General features: G+C 49.3%; 1 protein-coding gene across 1 annotated transcript in view; it reads right to left on the reverse strand.

Moving 5' to 3' along the window:
- Positions 1-17,899, reverse strand: part of CPT1A (carnitine palmitoyltransferase 1A) — an 87,194-nt gene that overhangs the window by 44,893 nt on the left and 24,402 nt on the right. The window contains exons 2-5 of the mRNA XM_034933223.3: positions 15,893-16,046; positions 12,973-13,112; positions 8,003-8,174; positions 4,538-4,639 (exon numbers count right to left, since the gene is read on the reverse strand). Coding sequence (XP_034789114.2) covers positions 4,538-4,639; positions 8,003-8,174; positions 12,973-13,112; positions 15,893-16,033 — 555 coding nt within the window. The 5' untranslated portion in view covers positions 16,034-16,046. The remainder of the gene's footprint in view (positions 1-4,537; positions 4,640-8,002; positions 8,175-12,972; positions 13,113-15,892; positions 16,047-17,899) is intronic.

Raw genomic sequence — 17,899 nt, forward strand, 5'->3', positions numbered from 1 at the left:
CTCATGCTTGTAATCCCAGCACTTTGGGAGGTCAAGGCCAGTGGATTGCTTGAGCTCAGGAGTTCAAGACCAGCCTAAACAACATGGTGAAACCCCATCTCTACAAAAAAAAACAAGACAAAAATTAGCTGGGCATGGTGGTGCATGTCTGTGGTCCCAGCTACCCGGGGGGCTGAGGTGGGAGGATCGCTTGAGCCCAGAAGGTTGCGGCTGCAGTGAGCCATGATCATGCCACTGCACCCCAGCCTGGGCAACAGAGTGAGACCCTATCTCAAAAAAAAAAAGAAAAAGCTTAGATTCTTCCCCCAAGTTGGTCTTGGCAGTCCTTAGACAGGTAAACTCCCTTCAATGCTAAATGGTGTCATAGGGTAATGATAATTTAACAATTAAACTTTTTCTTCCTTTATTAGCTTTAAAAGTGTCCCAAATCCTGCATCACCAGAAAATCGCCATTAAATTTTTAGAATTTAAAATAAATTCTAGAGTTGACAAGAAAAGTTAACAAGGACATTTCAAGAATGTCTCTTATCTATTATTTGGCCCTTAATAAAAGATCTGTTCTGACCTAAGTAAGCTTTGATGACCTGCGATGGTGACCATGAGATGGGGCAGAGTCATGCTGACAGCTGGGTGCTGGGGCTGGGCAGGTGCTCAGGCAGCAGGATGGGAACGAGGGGCTGGAATAGGTCACGGAACCAGGCCAGTGCCCCAGGTTCAGGGTTTCCAGCCCCCACCCCGCCTCGTCCTTTTACATGTGCTACTTTGGTTGAACAAATGCTCAGAGGTGGAAACACAGAGAGCAATTGTTTAAAAAGACACTCAAAAGCTTCTGCTACACACCTAAGCAAGCTCTTACAGAAAGTAACACTGGTCAGGTGTGGTAGCTCACACCTGTAATCCCAGCACTTTGAGAGGCTGAGGTATGAAGAGTGCTTGAGCCCAAGCAATCTTGACCAGTTCAAGACCACCCTGGGCAACAGAGTGAGACCCCCATCTCTGCAAAAAAAAAAAAAAAAAAAAAATACAAAAATTAGCTGGGTGCGGTGGCATGTGCCTGTGGTCCCAGCTACTTGGAAGGTTGAGGTGTGAGGATCACTTGGGCCCAGGAGTTCAAAGCTGCAGTGAGCCATGATCACACCACTGCATTCCAGCCTGGGTGAGATGCTGTTTCCCCCAGCAACAAAAAGTAAAACTGTTGCTAACCCCACAATTTGTCATGACATATTTTAATCTGACAAGTTGTTTGTCTGCTGTAAAAAACAAAGCTTGGTGCAACAGTAATCTCTCTATGGTCCCTCCCTGTACATTGAAAAGTAAGACCCCACTCCCTTAAAAGGGCCAGCTGTAGCTGGGCACGGTGGCTTATGCCTGTAACCCCAGCACTTTGGGAGGCTGAATCAGGAGGACTGCTTGAGCCCAGGAGTTCAAGACCAGCCTGGGCAACATGGCAAGACCCTGTCTCTATAAGAAAGTATTTGCAGGCATAGTGGTGCACACCTGTGGCCCCAACTACTCGGGAGGCTAAGGCAGGAGGATCACTCGGGCCCAGGAATTCAAGGTTGCAGTGAGCTAGGACGGTGCCACTGCATTCCAGCCTGGGCAAGAGAGTGAGACTCTGTCTCCAAAAAAAAGGGGGAGGGGGCAGGTGTCAAGCATCTTGAGGCTTATTCAAAGTAAAATGCCCGTGAATGAGACAGAAAATCATGCCCTGAATGAGCTGAAGTGGAACCCTGAGCTACGCAACACAGACAGAGGTCACTGAAGGTCAAGCATCTCTCGCTCACCCCATCCTGCCAGTGGAACAGGGGCCTTCATCAGCCCTGATTTGCAAGTGTGGGCACAGAAGAGGAGAGATGGGGTGGGCCAGGTATGGTAGCTTGTGCCTGTAATCCCAGTACTTTGGGAGGCCGAGGTGGGCAGATCACTTGAGGTCAGGAGCTCGAGACCAGCCTGGCCAACATAGTAAAATCCTGTCTCTACTAAAAATACAAAAATTAGCTGGGTATGGTGGTGCACACCTGTAATCCCAGCTACTCAGGAGGCTGAGGCAAGATAATTGTTTGAACTTGGGAGACAGAGGCTGCAGTGAGCTGAGATCATGCCACTGCACCCTAGCCTGGGTGACAGAGCAAGACTCTGTCTGAAAAAAAAAAAAAAAAGAGCAGACATGGGAAGAAACTTACCAAGGCCAACAGGGACTCAATAACCAAGGCTGGATTCAAACCCTTAGGGACTCAGTAACCAAGCCTGGATTCAAACCCTTAACCCGAGAAGTTTTTGCTTATTATTATAGTTTTAAAATTGGAGTCCCAGGATGTGGAAAAACTAAAGCACCCATGCACTGCTGGTTAGAATGCAAAATGGTGCAGCTGCGTGAGAGTCTCGTGGTTCCTCAACGAGTTACCACGGAGTTCCCATGAGCCAGCAATTCCACTCCTGGATACGTCCCCAACAGCGGATGAACAGGTGGATAAACTGTGGTCCTTCCATACAATGGAATACTATTCAGCCACAAAAAGGGATGAAGTTCATCCATCCTACAACACGGGTGAACTCTAAAGACATGCTAGTCACAAAAGGCCATGTGATTCCATTTATGTGAAATGTCCAGAAGAGGCAAATCCATACAGACAGACAGGAGATTAGTGGTTCTGAGGGGCTGGGAGAGGGAGGTAGAAGGATGGGGAGTGACTGCTTAGTGGCTATGAGCTTTTGGGGGATGAAAGGTCCTGGAACGAGACAGCAGTGAGGGCTGCGCAACATTATAAATGTACTTAGTGCCCCTGAACTGTACACTTGAAAATGGTTAACAGTACAATTCATGTTGTGTACATTTTACCATAATTTTTTTAAAAAGAAAGAAATGGAGCTGCTCCCTCTCCTTTTGTTCAATTAAAGAAAAAAAAAGACCGAAGCAGGTAGATCACTTGAGCTCAGGGGTTCAACACCAGCCTGGACAAGACAGTGAAACTCCGTCTCTGGAAAAAAAAAAAAAAATAGGGCCAGGCGTGGTGGCTCACGCCTGTAATCCCAGTACTTTGGGAGGCCGAGGCAGGCAGATCACGAGGTCAGGTGATGGAGACCATCCTGGCTACAGTGAAACCCCGTCTCTACTAAAAATACAAAAAAAAAATTAGCCAGGCGTGGTGGTGGGGGCCTGTAGTCCTAGCTACTCAGGAGGCTGAGGCAGGAGAATGGTGTGAACCCAGGAGGTGGAGCTTGCAGTGAGCCGAGATCACGCCACCGCACTCCAGCCTGGGTGACAGAGCGAGATTCTGTCTCAAAAAAAAAAAAAAAATATTGCCATATGTAGTGGCATGCACCTGTAGTCCCAGCTACTCAGGAGGCTGAAGTGGGAGGATCATTTGAGCCCAGGAAGTTGAGGCTGTGGTGAGCCAAGATCGCGCCACTGCACTCTAGCCTGAACAGCAGAGTGAGACCCTGTCTCAAAAAAAAAAAAAAAAAGAAAAAAGAAATGAGTAGCTTTGAGGATGAAATGACAGGCTTTCTAGGTAGTGCCTTGCCCCTGGGGGCCTGGCTTTGAAGTGGGGCTGCTGTGTCAAGAAGCACCCTGTCCTCAGACCGGCTAGAAGCTGACTATCACCCCACCCTCAGCTGGTGACCCTCACCAATCAGATCAAAAACATTCGCCACCCAGCAACAGATGAACGGATAAATAAAATATGGTCTAGCCATGCAATGGAATACTATTCAGCCATAAGAAGGAGGGAAATTCTGACACAAGCTGTTATGTGGATGAACTTTGAAGACATTTTGCTGAGTGAAAGAAGCCAGTCACAAAAGGACAAATATGATATGATGCCACTTATATGAGGTCCCTCAGATTGGCAAATCCAGAGGCAGAAAGTAGAAGAGAAGTTACTAGGTGGGGGGAGGGAAGAATGGGGAGTGACTGCAATCATTTAATACAATGTTGTATTTAGTAATTATGTAAAGTAGCAAAAACTGGCCTGGCGCAGTGGCTCATGCCTGTAATCCCAGAACTTTGGGAGGCTGAGACGGGTGGATCACTTGAGGTCAGGAGTTCGAGACCAGCCTGGCCAACATGGTGAAACCCTGTCTCTACTAAAAATACAAAAATTAGCCGGGCGTGGTGGCAGGTGCCTGTAATCCCAGCTACTCGGGAGGCTGGGGCAGGAGAATCACTTGAACCTGGGAGGCGGAGGTTGCAGTGAGCTGAGATTGCACCACTGCATTCTAGCCTGGGTGACAGAGGGAGAGTCCATCACAAAAAATAAAATAAAATAAAATAAAATAAAATAAAATAAAATAAAATAAAGCTTTAAAAAATGCACAAGCAGTTTCTCTATGAAACCTGACACTTTTTAAAAAACACCTAAGATGCAGCAGTGATGCATTGGAAAAAAAATAAAAAGAGTTCCTATGAGAACCCTACCAGGCACACCGCTGAAGGCTACTTGAGCCAAATGACGGTGACCTAGTTCATCATAATTAAGACCTAAGCCTTAATCCACAGATGGCTGACATTTCAGTGTGAGGCCTAAGCCACACCTACCCTGTTCACAGTGTCTTTGACAGCCGGGACCGGCAGGCGAGGCAGCGATGTCTGGAAGCTGTACAACATGGGTTTTCGGCCTGAAAAGATCTTGACCATACCCTGAAGAGAGAGAATTATATTATCAGACTACTGCCATGCTACCCTGAAGGCACCTGTTCTCGTCTGATCTCGGAAGCTAAGCAGGGTTCAGTCCTGGTTAGTACTTGGATGGGAGAATTACAATTTCAAAGACAAGGCTATGTTAAAGATCCGAAGCCACTTTTCCCATGAGCACAATGTGCCAACCACTTACTGATTTTCTGTGTCGATTTATTTTTCATCTGGTCCATCTTTTACCTGCCCCATACTTACAGGTTCTAGCAAATAAGCATATAACCCTGCCCTCCATGCCAATAAAAGCCTGGGCAACATGGCAAAACCCCACCTCTACAAAAAATTAGCCAGGCATGGTGGCATGTGCCTGTTGTCTCAGCTACTTGGGAGGCTGAGGTGAAAGGATTGATTGAGCCTGGGAGGGTGATGCTGCAGTGAGCCATGATCACACCACTGCACTCCAGCCTGGACAACATAGTGAGACCCTATGTCAAAAAGCAAAACAAAAACAAACAAACCAAAAAACCAGGTAGAATCAAAGCCAAGCCTGACAGAGGCCGTGAGATGTCGCTGCCAGCGTTGTGACTGGCCAGGACCCTGACCGTGCTTCTGCACCTAGGGTGAGTCTCACCCCACCTCCTTCTGCAAGGCCCTTAGTTTCGGGATGGGCTCCAGGCTCTAGGAACAGTGAGGAGGGTCAACGTGCTTGGCCCTGAGCCAAGCCGAGGGGAAGCAGTGTCTTTCCTTCAGTCATTGCCAAGCCTCCCAGGGGACACATCTGTGGCCCTTGGTTTTAGGCTGGATGATCAAGCCTGTATAATAACCAGTCACCTCAATGGCAACCAAAACAAAGGCAGTCCTCGGGCCCAGGCGGGGAGTCCTGGTACTGCAGGGCGTTGGGACTCAGCTGAACCTCAGCCGTGAACCCACTGGAGGGAGTGCCCTTTAGCCTGCTTTGCCAAGTGTGGGAGCCACCCCTGAGTCTCTTCTAGGTGTTAAATTCTGCTTCTCTAGAAATCAGAAATTTTATATCCAAATGGTAGAAAATTGATTTGAGAGAAAAAATTGGTTTGGCTGGGTGTGGTGGCTCACGCCTGTTGATCCCAGCACTTTGGGAGGCCGAGGAGGGTGGATCGTTTGAGCCCAGGAGCTCGAGACCACCTGGCCAACATGGCGAAACCCTCTCTATTAAAAATACAAAAAATTAGCTGGGCGTGGTGGTGTATGCCTGTGGTCCCAGCTACTGTGGAGGCTGAGGTGAGAGAATCGCTTGAGCCCAGGAGGCGGAGGTTGTAATGAGCTGAGATTGCACCACTGCACTCCAGCCTGGGTGACAGAGCAAGATGCTGTCTCAAAAAAAAAAAAAAATTTGTTTGGCAAAGAGTGGAGTCCCAGTGTGTGGTGGGCACTGCAGCGACTCCCACGCTTCTCTCACAAGCAGGCTCCCCCAGAGGTTGGGACAGCAGCCCAGTCCAGGCAGGCACCACTGTGGGGGCCATCCCGAGGCGACCAAGCAGAAGGGCCCCGGGGCCAAGGTCGGGGCAGACAAGAAACCAAAGCAGACCCACGGCTTCGTATACACCGGCAGACCCACGGATCAGCCCCATTCGAGAAAGATTCTGCAGAAAATGTTTGCATGATGACCTGGTCCATTACAACCATTTAGGCCACTTGGCAAGACAGGGGTGAATAAAGCAGATGTTTCTTTACACACGTCTGGCCCCAGAAACCCAGGTTGGGCTTGAGGTGCCGAGCAAAGCCCAAGGCCCAGGGCCATGACTACAATGGGCAGATGGTACATGGGGCACACACCCGCCTGCAGGGGGTCACAGGGGCCCCAGCCCCCCAGACGGAGGCCTCGAAAGTCCAGAGACGATGCCCATCTTGGAGGGTTGATTTTCAGAAAAACTAAGCCCATAAATTTTTTTTTTTTTTTTTTTGAGACAGGGTCTGGCTCTGTCCCCTAGGCTGGAGTGCAGTGACACAACCACAGCTCACTGCAGCCTTGACCTCCTGGGCTCAAGCGTTCCTCCCACCTCAGCCTCTCAAGTAGCTAGGATTACAGGCATGCACCACCACGCCTGGCTAATTTGCCTGGCTAATTTTTGTATTTTTAGTAGAGACGGGGTTTTGCCATGTTCCCCAGGCTGGTCTCAAACTCCTGAGCTCAGGTGGTTCACTGGGCTTGGCCTCCCAAAGTGCTGGGATTACAGCCATGAGTAGCCATGCCCAGCCCCCATAAAAACATTTAAATTGAGACCGGGTGTGATGGCTCATGCCTGTAATCCCAACACTTTGGGAGGTCAAGGTGGGCCGATCACTTGAGCTCAAAAGTTTGAGACCAGCCTGGCCAACAAAACCCCGTCTCTATTAAAAATACAAAAATTAGCCAGCCATGGTGGTGTGCACCTATAGTTCCAGCTACTCAGGAGGCTCAGGTGGGAAAATCACTTGAGCCTAGGAAGTCGAGGCTGCAGTGAGCCGTGATGGTGCCACTGTACTCCAGCCTGGGCAATGGAGCAAGACCCTGTCTCAAAAAGAAGAAAAAAAAAAAGCTGGGTACAGTGGTTCACACCTGTAATCCCAGCACTTTGAGAGGCCAAGGCAGGATCACCTGATGTCAGGAGTTCAAGACCAGCCTGACCAACATGGTAAAACCCCGTCTCTACTAAAAATACAAAATTAGCCAGGCATGGTGGTGCATGCCTGTAATCCCAGAAACTTGGGAGGCTGAGGCAAAAGAATTGCTTGAACCTGGAAGGGCGGAGTTTGCAGTGAGCTGAGATCACACCATTGCACTCCAGTCTGGGCAACAAGAGTGAAACTCCATCTCAAAAAGAACTAAAATGAAAAAATATAAATAAAAATAAAAAAGAAAAACATTTAAATCATGAAATTTGGACAAGCATCCACATATATGGCAAAGCCATTACCTTAAATAAGGGACCCTTGGGCTGAGGGCCAAAGCAACCTGAAGGAACATTCCAGAAGCTAAGTCTGAGTCACGGGAGCCTGTCCGAGGGGTCAGCTAAGGTAACCATTTAATGCCTGACAACAAGTGAGTCAAGAACGCTACAAAGAACCGGATGGACAGCACTTTTATTTGATGAATGACCTGAACTACAAACCGAGCAGACCTCAATATAAAATGCTGCAGGTCTCACTAATGTCACGAAAGAGAAGCACTCTTTGGCCCCTGCTTTTGTGTCATGGTGACTCAAACCTCTCCAGCCATTCAAGGTTGAGGCCCAAGTCACCAACCAAGCATAGAGGGAGAAAAGGTCGCAGGGGTGTCCTTCCGCAGGGGTGTCCTTCTTCCCAAAGCCCAAACTGTCCACCCCCTCCACAGCCAGAGGGACACGCAATTACCATCCAGATCTTGGTGGCACGACTCATCTTGCCGTGCTCAGTGAACATCCACCCGTGGTAGGAGAGCAGCACTTTCAGGGAGTAGCGCATGGTGACGATGAGGGCCACCCACAGGCCGGTGCCAAACAGCACGCCGCTGACCACGTTCTTCGTCTGGCTGGACATGCAGTTGCTGTGGAGACAGACCCAGACAAGGGAGGCTGTGCGTGAGGCCACACGGTGCCACCAACACCACCGGTGACGCCACAGACACCACGTGCTGCAGGGCCCAGCAGCCTGCCCCAGGTACAGCCGGGAAAGTCAGAGGGATAGCACTTGCAGGAACTGAGCTCTTAAAACACTCACGGGCACTCTCCTCCTCACCCCAAAACCAATCACGCCGAAAGTAGCTGGCAGACCCAGGCGCCCGGGGCAGGCCTGTATGCTCTCTTCCCAGAGGTCCCTTCAGCCCGATCTGCTCGGGTGGCCTCGAAACCAACCAGGGCTAATTTGTGTCTTCTGGAAAAAGATACAGCTTCCTCCAGGACCTCAGGACCAACGGCAGAGGGGATGCTGTGAGGCCAGGACCTGGCCACCATGAGAGCCATGCCCTGCCGACCTGTGCGTCCCCGGCAGGTGCGCAGGAGATTCTGGGCCACTTTCTTCAGCTCTTGATGAATTTTTTTCTCTCAAACTTACTTTTAGATGTAATCGTAATCTCAAATGATTTGTTACAACTGTTACCTCCAGTATTTATATCAAAAGAGCTTGTTTTTGACTTAGGCGTATTTAGCACAAATAAAGAAACGGACTGTGTAAAACGGTCATGTAAATATTCAACTTAAATACAGGAAATGTTTTTGTTTGTGAAGGAAGGTAGTATATATTATGGTAAAGATGGGACTTTAAAAATGAGATGAAATTCAGCTTTTTTTTTTTTTCGAGACAAGAGTCTCGCTCTGCTGCCCAGGCTGGAGTGCAATGGTGTGACCTTGGTTCACTGCAACCTCCGCCTCCCAGGTTTAAGTGATTCTCCCATCTCAGCCTCCTGAGTAGCTGGGATTACAGGTGCGCACCACCACATCCAACTAATTTTTGTATTTTTTGTAGAGATGGGGTCTTGCCATGTTGCCCAGGCTGGTTTCAAACTCCTGTCAGGTGATCCACCCGCCTCGGCCTCCCAAAGTGCTGGGATTATAGGTGTGTGCCACTGTGCCTGGCCAGAAATGCAGCTATTTTGTGGTTTGTTTTAGTTTTGGTTGTTTTGGGAACTGCAAAATATTTTTTAAATGAAAACTATTTAAGCATGCTTCAAATGATTAAAACACCAATATATATAACCTAAAGTTGTCCCTAATATTTGAAAAGCACTAATTTGGCCAGGTGCAGTGGCTCAAGTCTATAATCCCAGCACTTTGGGAGGCTGAGATGGGTGGATCACTTGGGTCCAGGAGTTCGAGACCAGCCTGGACAACATGGCAAAACCCCATTAATACAAAAATAAAATTTAAAAAAGAAAATAAAATAAGAAATAAAAAATAATAAAAATAAAAAATAATAAATATTTCTTCAAAATAAGAAACAAAAAAAAGAAAACCACTAATTTAACACTGTATAATATTTAAGTGGACAAAAACAAATTATCTTCAAGGTTATATACTCTTTGCTCCAAAATGTATATCTTTCTATAACCCGTGAAATCTAGCACTGGAGTTTCACTGTAGTCTCTTTTTTGAACCTATACACTCTTTTCTGGTCATCTAACCTATAAACAAACTTGGGTTTAGGGATTTAAGAAGCTATCTTTTAGATAATCTACATTTTAGATTACTGAAAGAAAAAGACCTATATACTTACTTGATTTGCAAAAATAAAAATATTTTAGCATAAACAAATAAATGACACATTCAAGATTTTTTAAAGTATAGACATAGAGGCACTCAGATAAAAAACGTTAGCAAAAAGCTTTCTTTGAAAGGACATGCTCCTTACAAGGCTGTCGGGGACAAACTCAGAGACAAACCTCACATGACACGGATGACTCCACTTTTTTATTCTTTCTTTTTTTTAAGAGATAGGGTCTCACTATGTTACTCAGGCTGATCTTGAACTCCTGGGCTCAAGCAATCCTCCTGCCTCGGCCTCCCAAAGTGCTGGAATTACAGGCCACCGCACCCAGCCTGACTCCACTTTTGAAGGCAGCAGCCCAGAGATACTGCAGATCCCCTCCAGGACAGGAAATGGCCCATGAGGCTGGAAGACGTTGGCCCTTAACCCGGCCTTTCTAAATTTAGGCCAGGGATGGCCCAGTTTACCAAAATAGGTTTAAGAGGTACAAAGAAACAAATCTTACAAAGACCCAGATTATTAAGGGCTTTAAACAGTCAACACTTCTAAATATAATCCAGTTTTAAGGGAGCGCCTACACTAGAGAGTAAATTAAAGATCTGGCCTGGGTGCAGTGGCTCACGCCTGTAATCCCAGCACTTTGGGAGGACAAGGCGGGTGGATCACTTGAGGTCAGGAGTTCAAGACCAGCCTGGCCAACATGGCGAAACCCCATCTCTATCAAAAATACAAAAATTGGTTGGGCATGGTGGCATGTGCCTGCAGTCCCAGGTACTCAAGAGGCTGAGGCAGGAGAATCACTTGAACCTGGGAAGCGGAGCTTGCAGTGCGCCGAGATCGCACCACTGCACTCCAGCCTGGGCGACAGAGTGAGACTCTATCTCAAAAAGAAAAAAAAAAAGATATTCATTAACCCCATGAGAGAATGAAAAGTACGTAGGAACAGCTCCAGACACAAGGCTCAGAGGCAGCTACCCACCGCAGGCCTGTGGGTCCTGGGACCTCAAGGAAGAGAGCAGCCAGGCCTGCCCTGAGCACCCAGGTCTGCCAGCTGCTTTCTGAGTGACAGCAATGACAGAAGTACCCAGGCAGACAAGGAAACTGGCAGGCATCCCAGCCAGGCATGCTTCTGCTAAAATGACTGGGAACTTTTATTATGTTTCTTGCAGACTCTTATAGAGGCCTGAGCCAGCATTCCTGAGCTACCTCAAGGTTGCAAGCAACTCAGCTGGACGCTCGATGACTCTGGAGGGTCCAGGGGCTTCCTGGAGAAGGAACAGGATGTGGAGGGGTCCTCTGCAGACCCTTCGCAAAAAGAGGTTCAGGAATCAGGGCACTTGCTCAAGCTGTCATCAGGAGACTCAGACCATTAATCTGCTTAATCTTTTATTTCTAGTCATCAGAATCAAGGCTGGGCATGGTGGCTCACACCTGTAATCCCAGGACTTCGGGAGGCCGAGGCGAGTGGACCACCTGAGGTCAATAGTTCGAGATCAGCCTGGCCAACATGGTGAAACCTCATCTCTACAAAACATACAAAAATTAGCCAGGCATGGTGGCGGACACCTGTAATCCCAGCTACTCAGGAGGCTGAGGCAGGAGAATTGCTTGAACCCAGGAGGCGGAGGTTGCAGTGAGCCGAGATCGCACCATCGCACTCCAGCCTGGGCAACGGAGCAAAAACTCAATTTCCAAAAAAAAATCAAATTCAGCCGTTAACTGTGAGTGAGTTTTCATTTACGTCTCTTTTTCTGCCGGTTTATTTTCTTATTTCTTTCTGATTAAACAATATTTATATGCAAACAACCTGGAAGGCGTGACTATAAAGATCCAGAGCTTCGTTTTCTAGCTTAGCCCAGACCCGGCATTGTGCCTTCCACCTGCAATTCCTGGCCCCAAAACAAAGCCCAATTATGAGGAGTTGGTGGCTATTATTGACCTCAGGTGATCGACCCACCTCGGTCTCCCAAAGTCCTGGGATTACAGGTGTGAACCACCGTGTCCAAATGGCAAAAATGCCATTGGTGTAAACAAGCAGCACAGAAATCGAATCAAACGTCTGGCACGGGGCAGCAGGGACACTTCCGAGACACTGTGGAGCTTTCAGACCCGAAAGTAAAATGTGTGTCCAAGCCCAAGGGTCACGGCTGCACGAGGAAGCTGAGTCGCCCTGCGTTCCACTGTCTGGACGTTCAAATGGTGGTAAAGCAGCGGTGTTCACTCGCATTTGTCTCACAGAAGCTTCTGGGGCAGGGGGTGGGGGGACCTCAGTGCTACACTGAAGAAAGCACAGATTTCAGAGCTGCACAGAGCTGGGTTTGAACTCTAGCTTCCCCGCTCCCTCTTCCTGTGACTTGGGCAGACACCTGCACCTGTCTGAATGCTTTCTCACTGGTAAAAGGGACCCTAATGAGAGGTCACTGCAGTGCAGGCTCTGACCTTCCTAGATGGGAGTCTGGGCCATCTCCAGAACTGGATGGAATAACGGACATCACAGGTGTGCAATAAACATGTGCTATCAACAGGCAGCAGGTGGTTAGAAAAAAAAAATAAAATGAACATGTGCTGAATGTTACCTAAGGTGTCTCTGGGCCTTACCTCTTGGTAGCAAGAAATAAGCCCCAGGAAAATCCAAAACCCTAGAGGTAGGAGGGACGGGGGGTCCCTGGAGATTTCTAAACCATTCTGACAGAGTTAAGTGGGTGAGGTCCCTGCAGAGGACCCCACAGCAGTCAGTTCAAGGGTCACAGAACTCTGGAATGAACAGACTCCAAGTGCAAAGAAATGACTACATGGGGAATCAGCCCTTTGAGCAGAAATTCCATTTCAGAGCCCTATTGGCCAGGCTAAGGGCACTGTCATTATTGACCAAACCCTCGGGCCCTGACACCTTCCAAGGGGTGCCCCAGGGCCACTACCACTCTTCTCACCCTGGTCTTCAGAGGAAAGGCTGCAGGGGACCGCAAACTCCTAGGGGGACCTTAACAGCACCCAGGAGACGGGAAGAAAGCTGACGTGAGAACAGCATCAGGAGCTTCACATGGAATCCAGAACAGTGACAATCATCACATTTGAAGAGACATAAAAACAGCAATAAAATCGGTAACTTCCCAGACAATTGGAGATTTCACAGGATTACTTACGCCGTTTCCAGGGTCCGATTGATTTTTGCAATTATTCCTAACGAGGGGTCGATCTTGGCGTACATCGTTGTCATCACACCCACCACCACGATAAGCCAACTGGAGGGGCTTGCCGGGTACACGCCAGTGATGATGCCGTTCTAAAGACAGACACCCGGGCCGTGAGCGGTGTCCTCCCACAACCCACAGGGCAATGACGCTTCATGGCCCCTGGCAGCAGGGCTGCTGGGACGGCAGGCAGTGAGAAGAGGGTGTGGACAGCGTGTGTGCACTGAGAAACCACACCCCACTAGCTGGGACTCTCCCCAGAGTTTACAGCCTGCAGTGATTCCAGTTTCCTCCCTTCCACTACTTCCGAGCCAAAACCCACCCTGAAAGCTTCCCCAAGAGTCGACGCCCCGGGACATGATAATCAGCCCAGGCACTAGTTTAGCTGGTGAAGGACGTCACTGAGCCACCATGATGTCCTGTCCCCAGCCTGCTACTGTCTAGAATGCCCCGAGACCCCGGTTCCAAAACTGCTCCTCTTGCCACCCCTGTGTCAGAAGGGCTGCTTAACCCTGAAGATTTCATGGGAGACCTCACCCCATGTCGAGAATTTGCTGTAAAATACTCCAGCCAAAAAAAAAAAAAAGGATTATATCAAACAAAATTGGCAAAATTGTTGAAACAAGTAAGGGAACGGTGGGGATCTTTAATCAGTCCTCTTCACTCTTGTGTATGTTTGACAACTCCAATTAAAAAAAAATTCTTCCTAAACCATCCTAATAAGATATTGATTTCACCAAGATAATGGATTAAAAATGACCAAAGCAGGCCAGGTGCGGTGGCTCACACCTGTAACCCCAGCACTTTGGGAGGCTGAGGTGGGCCGATCACTTGAGGTAAGGAGTTTGAAACCAGCCTGACCAACATGGTGAAATCCTGTTTCCACTAAAAATACAAAAAATTAGCCAGGTGTGGTGGTGGGCGCCTATAGTCCCAGCTACTCAGGAGGCTGGAGCAGAAGAATCACTGAGCCCAGGAGGCGGAGGTTGCAGTGAGCCAAGGTTGTGCCATTGCACTCCAGCCTGGGCAACAGAGTGAGGCTCTGTCCAAAAAAAAAAAAAAAAAAAAAAAAAAAAAAAAAAAAAAAAATTAGCCGGGCATTGTGGTGTGCACCTATGGTCCCAACTACTTGGGAGGATGAGACAGCAGGATTGCCTGAGCCCAGTGAGGCTACAGTGAGCCGTGATCGCACCACTGCACTCCACCCTGAGCAACAGAGCAAGACCCTGTCTCAAAAAAAAAAAAAGAGGGGAGGGGAGGGGAGAGGGAGAACAACATTCCCACTGGGTTGAATATGATGGCCAAGCCTCTGCATCCAAGTTTCTATTTTCCCAGATTCCAAGGTGAAAAAGAGCAGCTCTCGGCGAGCCGAGCTAGTGCCTCAGTGACATCTCGGATGTCACCTTGGTGGGTTATTTATCTGGGCCCAAGAACCCACAGGCTGAGCCCCAGGGACACCCGTGCAGCTGTACTGGCTCCCAGGGGCTTGCCCGCCATGCTGTCCCTGCTGCCACCTGCTCTTGAGCTTAGGCCTTTCTCAGTGGCCCACTTCAGTGCCGCCCTCGGAGAAGGAGCACCGGGAAGTGCACAAACTGAACTGAGTTACCGCTGGGGCTGGCAGGGGGGTCGGCGGGGGGGATTTCCACTTTTGACTTGATGATCTTTCACCTAGTTTGCGTGTTTTCAAACATGCACTTGTTCCTTCTATGATGTTTAAAATAAATTAAAATACATGGAAAAACAAGACACTTACTTAAAAAAGAACAAAGTTCCACTTCTTTAGATAAACAGAATTGAGAACATGTGGACTCAACTGTATTTGAACTTATGTGGAGAGTTTCTTTTTTTTGTTTGTTTTTTTTGAGACAGAGTCTCACTCTCTCACCCAGGCTGGAGTGCAGTGGCGCGATCTCGGCTCACTGCAAGCTCCGCCTCCCGGGTTCATGCCATTCTCCTGCCTCAGCCTCCCGAGTAGCTGGGACTGCAGGCGCCTGCCACCACGCCCGGCTAATTTTTTGTATTTTTTAGTAGAGACGGGGTTTCAACGTGTTAGCCAGGATGGTCTCGATCTCCTGACCTTGTGATCCGCCCTCCTCGGCCTCCCAAAGTGCTGGGATTACAGGCGTGAGCCACTGCACCCGGACCTTATGCAGAGAGTTTCTAATGTGTGAATGTTTTATAAACAAAGTAGTTATTACATCCACTTGCTGAAGTTTGGAAAAAAATATTTTTTTGTTTTTTTGAGACAAAGTCTCGCTCTGTTGCCCAGGCTGGAGTGTGGTGGCTCAATCATGGCTCACTGCAGTCTCTGCCTCCCAGGTTCAAGTGATCCTCCCACCTCAGCCTCCTGAGTAGCTGGGACTACAGGTGCATGCCAACATACCTGCCTAATTTTTCTATTTTTTGTAGAGATGGGGTTTTGTCGTGTCACCCAGGCTGGTCTTAAACTCCTGAGCTCAAGCAATCTGCCCACCTCAGCTTCCCAAAGTGCAGGGATTACAGGTGTGAGCCACTGCACCTGGCCTGGAAAAAATCCTATTTGAACAAGGTGTAAAGGATTCTGACTCAGAGCAGAAGATGTGAATTCTAGTCTTTACTCTGCCTTCTATTAAGTAGGTCGCTGGCCCTTTAAGCCTCGATTTCCCAGTCTGCTTTAACGCATGCCAAGTCCCTCCACCTGCCTAATGGAACTGCTCCAAGCATCCAGTGAGCTAAAGTCTATGTGACGGTGCCCCCAAGCCTTAAGTACCATGGAAATAGGTAAGTGATATGCAGTCGCCAGTCTGAAACACGTAGACCTCAATAGCTGCCAGAGCCCCATTCTTAGATATTAAAAGGCATACTGTGTAGATTTCAACAAATCTCAGAAAACCTTGAATCTGATGAACTTCTTTTTCCAGGAATGAAGTCCAGAGAGATAGATTTGTCTAAGAGCTTCATGGCTCAGCCGCAGGTCAATCCCGTCCGGAGTGACCGTGAACTGAAAAGCCACAGCTTGGTGAGCTTCTGCCATCTTCAGAGAGTACCTGGAAGGAGAAGGAGAAAATGTAACACAGTGGAACGTGTGACCAGACACTAAAAAAACCCTCATACAGAAGTGCCATTCCTTCTGAACTTAAGTTCTTCCTCGCCACTTAACAGATTTAATACTTTTCATCAACAGACCAATTCCATCACCACAGCTGGCACCCCCTTGCATGTCCACCGCTACAAAGACAGTTGCCGCCTCTGCTTAGAGGCCCAAGATGATCATCAGGAGTCAGGTCCGTGGTACCCCAACCCTGGCCCTGGACATTCCCCGGAACCACGCCTCCAAGCCAGCATCCAGGCCCGTGGTACCCCAACCCTGGCCCTGGACGTCCCCCGGAACCACGCCTCCAAGCCAGCATCCAGGCCCGTGGTACCCCAACCCTGGCCCTGGACGTCCCCCGGAACCACGCCTCCAAGCCAGCATCCAGGCCCGTGGTACCCCAACCCTGGCCCTGGGCATTCCCCGGAACCACGCCTCCAAGCCAGCATCCAGGCCACACCTACTGACGTAAAGCCCAAGGCGCTTCAGCAACTCGCACAGCACAGACAAATCTCAATCTTGCAGCCAGGCCCTTGGAGGCTGGCATTAGAAGAGGCCCAGAGTGTCCACGCAGGAGTCCATGAAGGAGCCCACGACAGCCCTAGACCCTGAACTTCGAGCGCAGATCAATCCCAAATGCCTCTGCCTCTGGTGTCTGTGTGGCTGCTCTTTCGAGAAACTGTTCTAGGGTTTCAGAGAGACCCACGAAGACTCCATGAGTCACATGCGCAGACACCTCAAGAATGGGTGTTCACAGACGGAGCGGGCCTTCTTCCTCGGAGGCAGCGGCTGAACCAGAACGTGCCTTGGCGGCCCCACGGGCTAAACGGATCCCGGGGCGCTGCAGTCCAGACCCAAGCACAGCCCCTGGGGACAGCATCCCCTGGCCGGCTGCAGAAAACTGCTTCCGGATCTGCTACATTCTTCCTGTACCCTTCATCCTGGCTCCGGCCGCCTTCCTTGAGGCTCCTTGGCACAGCCTCTCAGCACAGCACAGCCCACCCCCATCCCCTCCTGGACCCCCCGGGGTGGTGGCTCCTGCCCTTCTCACGGTGCCTCCTCCACCTCCTCCCAAGCTGCCTGCCACAAAGTACAAAATGGATAAAAGAGAAGCTAAGAGGAAAAAACTATCAAGGACCATAATAAAAATCCAAAAACTCGTGTGTGTGTGTGTGTGTGGTGTGTGTGTGTATACGTGTGTGTGGTATGTGTATGTGGTGTGTGTGGTGTATGTGTGTGGTGTGTGCATGTGTGGTGTGTGTGTGTGGTGTGTGTGTGTGTGTGTGTGTGGTGTGGGTGTGTGTGTGTGGTGTGTGTGTGGTGTTGTGTGGGGGTGAGTGTGTGTGGTGTGTATGGTGTGTGTGGTGTGGGGGGGTGCGTGGGTGTGTGTGTGGTATGTGTGGGGGGGTGGGTGTGTGGTGATGTGTGGTTGTGTGTGTGTGGTGTGTGTGTGTGGGTGTGTGTGCGTGTTCTCACCACAGGATGGTTTTCCTGTTTTCGCCCACTGATGCCCTCTGAAGGCGAGATCAAAATCAGTGGCTATCACAGTTTCAAAGATCCCCTGTTACAGAAATCAGCCTGACTCAGTCCTCCACCAGCCAAAACACAGAACCATCCGCTGGCAGGCCCTAGAAAGGCACCCGACTTCAGACATCTGTCCATATTACAAATATTTGTTGACTCCCTCCAACGTGCCAGCCGAGGAGAAGAGCTGCACACCAGCAGAAAAGGTCCCTCTGCCCTCCCACAGCTTAGACCGGGCTAACAAGCAACGCAGGAGCAGTGCTCTGGTGCAGGAAGGGGAGAAGC

The sequence above is a fragment of the Pan paniscus genome, chromosome 9 (assembly GCF_029289425.2).
Source record: "Pan paniscus chromosome 9, NHGRI_mPanPan1-v2.0_pri, whole genome shotgun sequence".
Taxonomy (NCBI): Eukaryota; Metazoa; Chordata; class Mammalia; order Primates; family Hominidae; genus Pan; species Pan paniscus.